Source organism: Phaethon lepturus, unplaced genomic scaffold (genome assembly GCF_000687285.1).
Source record: "Phaethon lepturus isolate BGI_N335 unplaced genomic scaffold, ASM68728v1 scaffold25834, whole genome shotgun sequence".
In the NCBI taxonomy this organism is placed as follows: domain Eukaryota; kingdom Metazoa; phylum Chordata; class Aves; order Phaethontiformes; family Phaethontidae; genus Phaethon; species Phaethon lepturus.
In genome coordinates, this window is record NW_010537446.1 from 23,917 (window position 1) to 34,326 (window position 10,410).

General features: G+C 50.0%; 1 protein-coding gene across 1 annotated transcript in view; it reads right to left on the reverse strand.

Annotated features, from left to right (window-relative positions):
* Positions 1-10,410, reverse strand: part of LOC104620311 (lymphocyte-specific protein 1-like) — a gene marked incomplete at its 5' end in the record, with an annotated part of 24,583 nt that overhangs the window by 13,283 nt on the left and 890 nt on the right. The window contains 4 exon segments of the mRNA XM_010286491.1: positions 2-21; positions 3,174-3,296; positions 4,300-4,495; positions 7,604-7,693. Coding sequence (XP_010284793.1) covers positions 2-21; positions 3,174-3,296; positions 4,300-4,495; positions 7,604-7,693 — 429 coding nt within the window.

The following is a 10,410-nucleotide window of genomic DNA, read 5'->3' on the forward strand; positions in this document are numbered from 1 at the left end:
CGACTCGGTTCTGTCCGTGATCTAAAGTGGGAGAGAAGAAAAAGATATTACTTTTCTCCATGGACCTCAGACGGATGTAGGTCACCTCAGCTCACCACAATTCAAGTACTTCTCTTCCCTGCTCCCTCACCCAGATTTTGGTTAGAAATTCTTTACTCAATCCCATGTTCCCACATTAGTTAGAGACAATGAGCTTCCCCTTTCCAAGGCAGTTGAGCAGAACCCTAACCAAAAGCACCAGTGCACAGTAGCAGCGCAACCAGTTTCAGGGGCAAACCAACAATGTGCAGCTCAACTGACAGCGGAAAAAGCAACCAAGGCCATTTTCCCTGCTCAAGGACCAGTTGTCTCTCAGACACTCAGTTTCCTGGCCAGGCGCAAGAGAGAAAGTGGCAAGTGTGGAAAGGCAAGGGGGAAAACTAGAGGCACTGCCAGCCACATCTACAGCAGAAGAGTAGCCAAGCAGCACAGCCATGAGTTACATCAGCTTATCCACACCATAGAAGCACACAGACAGGGCAATGCAGCACATGGAGCCACCTGTAAGGCAGCACTTCAGGTCAAGCCATCAGGAAGGAGAGTTTTGCACAAGAGCCTCCTATGCAAGAACTCTTTAGCCAAGACAGGAAGGCAAGCAAACACTTTACAACCACTGAATAAAGGAAAGCTGAAGTGTTGCTGAACCTCACAGCTCTTTGTGCCCCATAAAACAAAAACAGAGAGTAAAATCACTTTCAAGTCAAAGAGGAGGCTGTTTCTTAACAGCAGCTCCTACAGAGCCAAGGAGCAGCAACCAAGTAACAAGGAACCTTCTCTCCCTGTATACTGCTCTCTGTGCCACAGGAAACATCACCTACCATGTTAACTGACAAAAAGCAGTGCTAAGTGCTGACTTTAAGACACATTCAGGATGCCAGTGCTAAATTTTAACTAAGCAGAAGACAGGACAGCATCAGAGATCTAACAGCTGTGCCAAAGAGCACAAGGCCCATTAGTGAAGAGGACAACCACCAACGAAGGGTGCGACCCTGACTAAGAGAGATGTGCTAGGGAGAGTCACTCTGCAAGGTCCCAACACAGCACCATGAGAGATCCCACCAGCCAGCAGTTTCTGCTGGGTAGGCTGTGTGCCTGCTGCCAGCTTGCTCCTCTGCTTGGTGCTGGAGGAGCTGGTGCTTGCCCGAGCAGTGACTTCAGAGATTGGGTTGCCCATCCCTCTGGACATTGATGGGCAGGCTGGCACCCCATGGGCCATAACAGCACCTGAAAGGGGAATTACACTAGACCCCTTCCCATGTCTCAGCTTTTCAACTACAAGTAGATAAGATACCAATGGGAAAAGCCTTGCCAACCTCCCATTTCGCCTTCTGAAATGTTAAAAACAAGCACCAAGTTAAACACAGAGGGGCCTAGAAACAGGCTGTAGGTGACAATAGATCTTGGCATAATGGTCTACGTGGGAACAAACTTTCCCTAAGCTATTTGGAGATCATCTCCCTCAGTCCCATAAGGCAAATCGTTGCAGCAAGAATCATGCATTTCTCTGGTTCAAAGCACTTTCTGAAGGCCAGAAGAAACTACAGTTGCTCACTCAGCCAACTTCAAAACTCAGAGCTCACAAGTAGCCTGGGACAAAATGGGGCTGATACAAGGCTTTCTCCCTGCCACCACACATCCATTTAACCCCCAGGCCACGCTGGCCCTCTGAACCCCAAACCACCCCATCACTCTACAACCCCAGCACACTGCCTGCCCCAGATGTGTCCGTGGCCTCCACCAGCCACAGCTGTCAGGGGAGCTCACCACGCACAGCAGATGTTCACGTCTTTCCACTACAAGCAGTGTTTCTGCTGAAAGATCCCATGCCAAAACACCTTCTTGGTGGTCAATGTGTTTAATTTTTTACTGTTCACACAAAGCCCTGCTAGCCAGGGCGTAAAGATCCGCCTTCCTTTGGAAGGATCCCAAGTTCATTTTTCCTGAACAGCTTTACATTCAGCTTCGTCTATTGGTGAGCCCCGACATCACCGTTATAAAACACAGAGACTATACTTCTGAGCCTTTCCCTTGGCTAATCCTAGCAGCAGCAGTTAAGCTCAGGTCAGCTATGTGTGTTTTGGGGTTATAATGACGAGCATTTCAACACATAAAAGGCACTGGAAGCATTTCCCACATTTCCCCACTGGTCGCACTCCAGCGATATGCTTTGGCCACCCCCACCCCACTTTTCAGACCTAACATGAGCACATGGCCTGCATCCAATCCCACCCTTTCTCCCCTCTTTTTACTTGACTTTTTTAAAAGGCTTCTCTGTTAAGAGCAAGATCTGATGGCTGTAGATGATGAAACCTTCATCTTACGATCTGTTTACTGGTGCAAGAGGAAGTTCATACAATCCTCCCTGACCAGAAGATACTGACTAAGAAGCAAATAGCCCAGATCTAAATGCAAAAAAGCAGAGATAATACCAACAGCAGATTAACAGGCTACCCAGGCTCCTCACCCTTTCCCTCACTGCTACAATCAACAAGCTTAGGGCTTACAAAGACAAAAAGCAATTCACTACAGAAACAACTTATCTGTATCTATTGTATTTAAAAGCACATGCACAGAACTGAGGATTTGTAGTAAATGCAACAGAAGTCATGAGATACAATTCAGGTGGTGTTAAAAATGGAAGTTTCGCAAGAGCATCAATGCAGACAGATGTGATTGGGCAAAGACAAGATGCTTCAGAAATCCCAGTTTGCTTAAAAAACTTAAGTCATACTTTCTGATTGTATTTTAAGTAAGATAGGGAAATTCCAGTGCTTCAAGCTTTGGGGTATTTTTGGGGGAAGGGAAATTTCATTTTCCGATTAAGTTAATGTGTCATCTTTGACCAAATTCACAAGCTTAGAGCACAAACATCTTTCTCCATATTACAATATTCCCTGGAGTCCTCAGTGAACTTTAGACTTTCACAGTAATTGGCAAAGTATACACAGAGATGGTTACAGCATCCAACAGCTCAAGCAGGCAAAGTAGGAGGAGAGGAGGTTGACAACCAAGGAAGATGAGGGAAACATACACTCTACATTACCATAAGCCCTGGGTCATCTTTCCTCATCATCAGTTAGGTGCTCTATTGCAATAGCTGTCATTGCCTCCAGAGGAGCCCCGGGAACACAAACCTTTGTGGAGCACACTGCAGTGTGGTCAGAGCACAGCTCCTCCTCTTCCAGGCTAGCAGGGCTGGGGGCCTTCTGGCGTTTTTCTGGTGTTTCTTCGTCTTCATTTCTCCTTCTCTTCTTTTCCTGGTGCAGAAAATGAACAAGCCAGGAAGTGAGCTGGTCAAACTGCTTACTATGCAACAAAAGTGATTTTTTTCCCCTGTCTCCCAGGCTTCCTGCTTTACACTAAATAAACACGTGAGCACAGAAGTTTTGAGTGCACATCATCTAATTCTGAAACATCCAGGAAGAAGCTCATGTGTCATTTCAGGGGGAAAAGAGACTCCCACAAAAAAAAAAAAAAAAAAAAAGAGAGAAATCTTGCAGGTTCAAGGGTCCAAAATTATATGTAAAGGGGCCCTTGCATTAGTTAATAAAGATTTCTCACCACTATTAAGATAGGAAAATGGGATTTTTCTCTAAAGAGGTCACAAGGAGAGAGAGCAGCTGCCTTTAGTATAAAGGTCTAGAAAGGGTCACACACACCATTCAAATGCAAAAAGCATCCTAGCCTCAGCAAGTCAAAATGCATTTACAACAAAAGAATCTGAAGCTCAACCACCCTAATGGACTTGCACACCACTCAAGTTCCAGCCTTGTCTCTCGTTAACCAGGAATTACACCTCATCAGAAGATCAAAGAAAGAAAACCTCAGCTGGGAGCAATGCAAGGTTTGGAAACACATCAAGCCAAAGTGCTCCAAAGGTGCAATAAAGGCTGGGGAGAGAAAAACAAGTAGTAAAATTTAGATTTGAGTTCTCCTGAAGAGCTACTCACTGCCCACAAAACCACAGGAGAAAGAGTAGCACTTTCCTTCTCAGTATTGCAGGGACATGACTAAACCACCACAAACTCTGGGAGCAAACACACCACCCTTGCAATAGGGCAGAGGCTGCCTGCAGTGACCCCAAGAAGGCACATACGCAAGAGTGGCACCAGCCCCAGGTTATGCCATGAAAGCATGTCTATGTGGGCTCAACACCCAGCGGTGTAAGCAGCAATGGTGAGCTGAGTTCTTGGAGAGCATCCCCTAGCCCCAGCTCTTCCACCAACCCTTGGAGAGAAGGTCAGCTCCTCCTGATCCCACCTCTTGCTCAGCACTCTCCTCTTCCTCCTGCTCTTGGACCTGTTGTTCTTCCTGGCACAGCCTCTCTTCCTCCCCAGTAACCACATTCTCCTCCCGGATCTCCTCTGGGCTTTCCCGATCCAGCTGGATCTGCTCCAGTTTGACTTCAGCTTCCCTCACACCGCTGTCCTCTTCTTCATACGACTGTTGTGGAGACCTAGAGGTGGGGGAGAGAGGTCAAAGCAGCAAAACACATTCTTATGACCCTACAGACACTATCAGGTGCCTCAGGCCTGTAGAAATCTAGTTTTATCACACCCCCAAGCCTACAGCCTGCTGGGTGTTTTACACCAGGGCTCACAGCCACTTCATGGTCCCATCCAGTTCCAGGCACCTAGATGTAACAGTCACATCACTCACGCACTTTGAATGTCCAAGATGCAGCTCAGCTAAGACTTGTGGCAGAGCTGAAGCTATCTGCACCTTTCCAGCCTCACCCCAGGGAAGACCCACAGGAAAACAGAGATCAGACCTCCACTCAGACCCCAGGCAGAGAGGACACTACCACCACATTGTGACGCTGACTCAATTCTCTGCTCGCTACAGCCAAAATCCCAGGTGAACCAGCGTGCTCTGTGGTCCTGGTGCACAAACATAGATCTGACACTGCCGCCACGGTTCCCGGCATCAATTCAACATGGAGCACCAAACTTCCTCTGCCTAAATTCATCTTCCGTGTTAACAGAGCCTCTCGCTGGAGGAGGACCCAACCAAGGACATGTGAACATGCTTCCCAAGATTCCCCCTTTCCCTAGCTGAAGCTAAACCGCAGGGCAAGGCTCCACAGCCACTCACATGAGGCTTTTTTTTTGTTTGCAAGGCACAGTGCTTCACAAGCAATGCCGTATCTGCACCTAACCCCAAGCCTCAGTTTTGCCCACTAGAATAAATTACACCATGTCTCTCCTCATGTCACTGCCCAGCAAAACTAAGGAATTCTAAAGCAGCCAGGGTCACCCCTTGGCTTAGGTTTAAAAAAAACACAACGAGGTCTGTACCAGAGGATTCCTCCAGGCCTCCGAGGCTGCAGAGAGGAGAGCCAGGAGCCCGTTTAAGCGACCAGCTTTGCGAAAGCAGAGCAGCCCATGCCTTTGGGCAGGGAGTCAGAGGGAGCACGTAACCCCAGAGCTCTCCACGGCTCACAGCCGTGCACCAAGATGTTATTGCCATCTTACTTTTCCTGGCCAGAGAACAGCTTTCTCCTCCCATTTCTTAGAAAATTACCCGGCTTGTGACAGCACGGCTAGAGAGCTGGCTAGCAGGCAGCTGCCGAAGGGCAAGGCTGACTCACCGCTTCTGCCTCGCCAGCCAGCACCGTAACATGAAAAAAAGTTCAAGCAAGACTTTTCCACCCACCTCTCTGCTGCTAGGAAGGCAGCTCGCAGGACAGCCGCCATCCAGCCCTCCTCACTGACCACACAGGGAAAAAGCTGATGCATGTGCTGGCTCGCTTGGCTTGTTGCTAATCATCCTCCCACAACAGTGCAGTCACCAACAGCAAACAGGCTCTGAAGGCCCAGGTAACTCGTTTCTCTTAACCAGAATGCCAGCAATGCCTCCAGCTAAAGTGCAAGCTCATAGTAAAAATTAAGGCCAGCAGATATGATGCAGTCCATAAGATGCCATCCGCACCAGAGCAATTTTGTATGGGAGGCAGCTAGTCTGACACAGCTCCCACCCTCTTGCATGCAGCTGATAGCATGGATCACCCCCCACAAAGCGAGGAACCAGAACCAAAAAGGAAAATATGCCTTAGCCCCAAGGTCCTCAGGGGATGCACAAGCTGGTTTAGCTCCATCCAACAGAGAGCAATTGTCTCCATCCCCACATTCATAGCCACCACCTCAATGTCCTTCACATGAAAAAAACAGCTTGCTCCATATTCAGTCAAGCAGAAGAGAGGGGAGGTGGGAAACGCCGGCTGCTTGTCCCAGCCGGACACACAGCCTACCTGTGCTCACACCACACGCCAAGCCTGTGAGCAAGGCAAACCTGCTGAAGGTGCTTTACAGGGCACAGCCACGCACCAGAAAGCGAGTCCAGTTTTTGCAAAAAGCCCTCTCCCAGCAAGCCCACGAGGTCTGAGTCCCTTCAGCTGCCTCTCCCAACCAGCCTCCAGCCAAAAACTCGCTCTGCTACAGCCGCTGCCTTTAAAGCACCACCCCTCCCAGATGGGCTTCACCTGCCACGGATGCCATCTCCCCTGCTCAGCACCCTCCTGCCCCACTACAGAATAAGCAAAAGCATCACAGAAACAAACCAAGGAGCAATTTCTGGAGAGGATAACACAACTCTTCCAGCTAACTGTCTTTTGAATAGCAAGCAGCCTTTCTCTCCGGACAAGCTCTTTGCAAGGAGGGGTGGAAAAAGAGGCAGCATGCCGAAAAGCAGATGGGGCTGATCTCTAATTGCTCCCACAGATGTGATAATGAATGCCGCGGCGAGGTGCTTGAGCAATGCTTGTGGGGTCAGGGCCGCAAAGGTACAGCTTGCAGAGCGGTTTAGCTACAGTGTTTGGAAAAAAGTAAGAAAGAGGAGAGCTCTATTTATTTGTTCAGCAGTAAATATTAATCTTAGGCATTTTTTCAGTCTCAGGGGTAAAGAAGAGGCTGTGTCATCACATGGGCAAAAATTCCCTATAAAATGAAGCTGCCAAGAGACCTGAGTCACAGAGTTCACATGCAGGTAGATGGTGCCCAAGGGAAGTGGTTAAGGCAGGAGTTTCGTTCAGCTCAGCAAGGGAAGGGTGACGGGAGATGGGGACTAAACAGCTGGCACACAAGCACCTCTCAGGGCTCCTTGCTGCCTGTTTTCCCCCGCTGAAAGAGGAGTCAAGCACAAGGTGGGCTGGGGCCATAACACCCACTATGCTGACATGAGCCAGGAAGCAGCAATAACTTAGAACAGCTTTTTAGGCTGGCCTGGATTATGTTAGAGGCCGTTTCAGCCCCTGCAGCAGCTCAGGTGGCTTAAATCCGCTGTTGTCACTCCTCCAAACCCAGGCGTCCTGGCAGGCTGCCATTGCTTGGAGTGCAGAGCTCAATCCAAACATCCCCAAAGCCTGGGGCAGCCCCTGAGCCTGTTCCTCCCCGCTAGCCCGAATGGTGGCCGGATTGCACCCCGTCCTGTCCTGCTGACGCTCCAGCCTCTGGCCTCATCTGTATGCGTGCTAGGCTTGACCTGGGCTTGGTCACCCTCCTTGGGGACGGTCCGGTTGCTGGGCACGTCGGTTCCCCTGCCCTCGGTCTGGCTGTGTCCTACCCACCTCTGTTTGCGCTGCTCGAGCTTCTGGGACCAGTCGCTGAACCCCTCGTCTTCCTCCAGCTCTGAAGTGCCGGATGGCTTAAAGTCATAGCTGAAACACAGCATAGAAGGAAAGAAGGAAAATTAGGATGAGGCAGATGCAAAAAACCCCAAACCTGGCCTGAAAGAGCCCTGTCCTGAAAGAGCCCCAGCCTGATACCATCCTTCTCCCGCTCCAGTTATTGCACCTTCTTTCCGCTGGCTGCTCCCAAATCCCACTTGAAGCCTCATCCTCCGTTACAGAAAAGATGCCTTTGCCATGTGCTTAGGGGTGCCCTTGTACAAAGTGGGTCTCTCGGGGCATCACTGCAAGATGGAGAGGAAGAAGGGGCAGCTCCATGTCTCCAGCAGGAGCACCCTGCTGCCTGCCTGGGCTCTGGGGCCCAACGCAAGCGAGCAAAAGACAAAGCAGCACATCAAAACCAAAAGGTCCATGGTTTTCTTCTGCACTGGAGCTGGCCTTAGCCTGTTTGGACCAGAGATGTTTCAAACTCAGTTGCTGTTTGTGCTATGCTCGTACACAGCCCCATAGAAAAGACATCAGCAGGAGCTGGCCTGAACAGATTGCTGGATGAAGAAGTCATGGAGACCCAAAGATTAGGACATTGGCTCAAGTTCTGGGTTGGATCCTCACGTTCCCCTACAGCTTTGAGCCAGTCACATGCGCTTGCATGACTCTGGCTCCCTGCCCGTGAATACCCTACTGCTGTACGGAGCCGCAGCCCTGTTGGGGTGCACAGCTGCCGGCACCAGATGTGGGCTGGCTGTGCATGGGGATTGTTGGGTTTTCCCTATTTCTTCCCTTGCATTCACAAGGAGAATTGCCTCCCGGCCAGGAGGGTCCTGGGTGGGCAGCCACGTTGCAAGCATCGGCCTGAGGAGGTAGCTTCCCAGATGTTTTTGGGACACAGGGCAGTCACGTTACCTGGGAGTGAGAATTAGGATGTGGGACACACGGATTGGTTTAAAACTCAGAGATTCAAAATATGTAATAAATGTGGATGAGTCTTTTCTTTGCCTTTCTGGGCTCTTAGAGCTGTCAGGAAATTCTTAGCCTCCTCCGTGACCCTGGTGGCTTGAAATACGGGACATTTCTCTGAGATTCGGGAGTCTCGTATTGAACTGACTGCAGGAGCTGAGGGCTTACGAAAAACATGTGCCCTCACCAGGGAGGGTAGCAGGGGGTGCACACCAAAAACGGCTGCTCAGCCACAAGTCTGAGCACAGCCCAGCTCCTGCCGTGCTTCAGCATCCCCTTAGACTGCCAGGCAGGGATGCTGTGTCCATCCAGGACATCCCAGCCCAGGTTGGATTATTTTCTGCTGTGTGTGTAGCAGTAGCTTATGGGTGCCCCAGGACAACACTCAGGAAATTTGACGCAGAGCCAGGATGGGGCCACAGGTCTGCTGAGTCCCAGGTCAGGGCTTCAGGCAAGCTGCAGCATTAGTTGGTGACGCCTAAGGCAGAATCGCTGCGGTATTTGTGGCCCTGGCCACAAACATGTGTGTGCTCGGGCTATCAGAAAAGCTCCCAGGGAGCAAGGGAGACCGGCCGAATGCTGTTTGAAAACTGGTTGCTTCCCAGTCCCCCCTGCCTCTGCAGACACAGCCCCAGGGGAAGCGTGGAGCCAGCACAGCCCCATCAGCGCTGCTTAAGCTGACATCCATCCCTCTGGCTGCCGAGGCCACGCACGTCTTTCCTGCAAACCCACCGTTTTGCAGGTTATTTCTCCTTTTTTTTTTAGTGTGGGGAAGGGAGGAGAGGAGCTTTGCCCTGTCCCGTTGGTGCAAGGAAATGCCGAGGGCAGGTTTGCACAAACAGGAGTGACATGGTTGGGATGAGTCCCAGCGCGGGAAGAGCCGAGGGAAGGAGGGGCCAGTGTTTACACAAGAGAGAGCAAAGCTTTTTGGAAGATTCATAGCCAAGGCTGACCCCAGCTGCATGAGCAAGCCCAGGTGGCTGTCAGCAGCTGCAGAAGAAACCAGGGGATGGCCAGAGAAGAAGAAATATCCTTCTGGTGAAGGCTGGCCCAGCAAGCTCAAGCATCGTGGAGCAGGGAGCAAAACCCCTCATTTTAGGAGTTTTTCTCATCATTGCCCCCCTTCGCAGATGCTTAAGCACTCAGTTAAATTTGGGCAACACCAATGGTACCACGGGGTCAGCAGCATGTGTGTGCCCGCAGGACCAGAGCCTGCAAGCTGCGTTACTGGGGCTGCTGCACACTGCTCTGCGCCCGAGGATGCTCCCAGCATCTCTGGGTAAAGCAGAGACCAGAGATCGTGTCTGCCATTTTAAAGACCTTTATGAATTATTTTCCAGCCCCCGTGTGAAAGGAGGTTTGGAAAAGCTAACAATTATTATTACTTTCCAGATCCTCTGTTTGCTTTTAGGGCAGACTACAGCAGTTTTGTCTGCAGAATATCACCGGGTGTATTTCCACAAAAGATTTCGAAGCCTCTTTGCAAGACTTTAGGACAAAAAAAAAAGTCCTGAATAATTTTGAAAGTATCTGAAGAAAAATGATGTTTTCATGGAAAAAATTAGATTTTTATAAATAGCTTTTGCTATTTTTCCAGTAAAATGAAGCTGCTGCTTCACTCTGACTGTAATTCAAAATCCTGCCACCACTTTTCCATTGTGTTTCATCTATTTAGAAATAAGTTGAACTCATAAATAGAGGGAAGACTGGGGTCTTTAAAACAGAGTTTGGCAACAACTGGCAGACTGGTTTTTGTGCCAGCCCCAACGCTGCACAGCACCTGGGCTGCT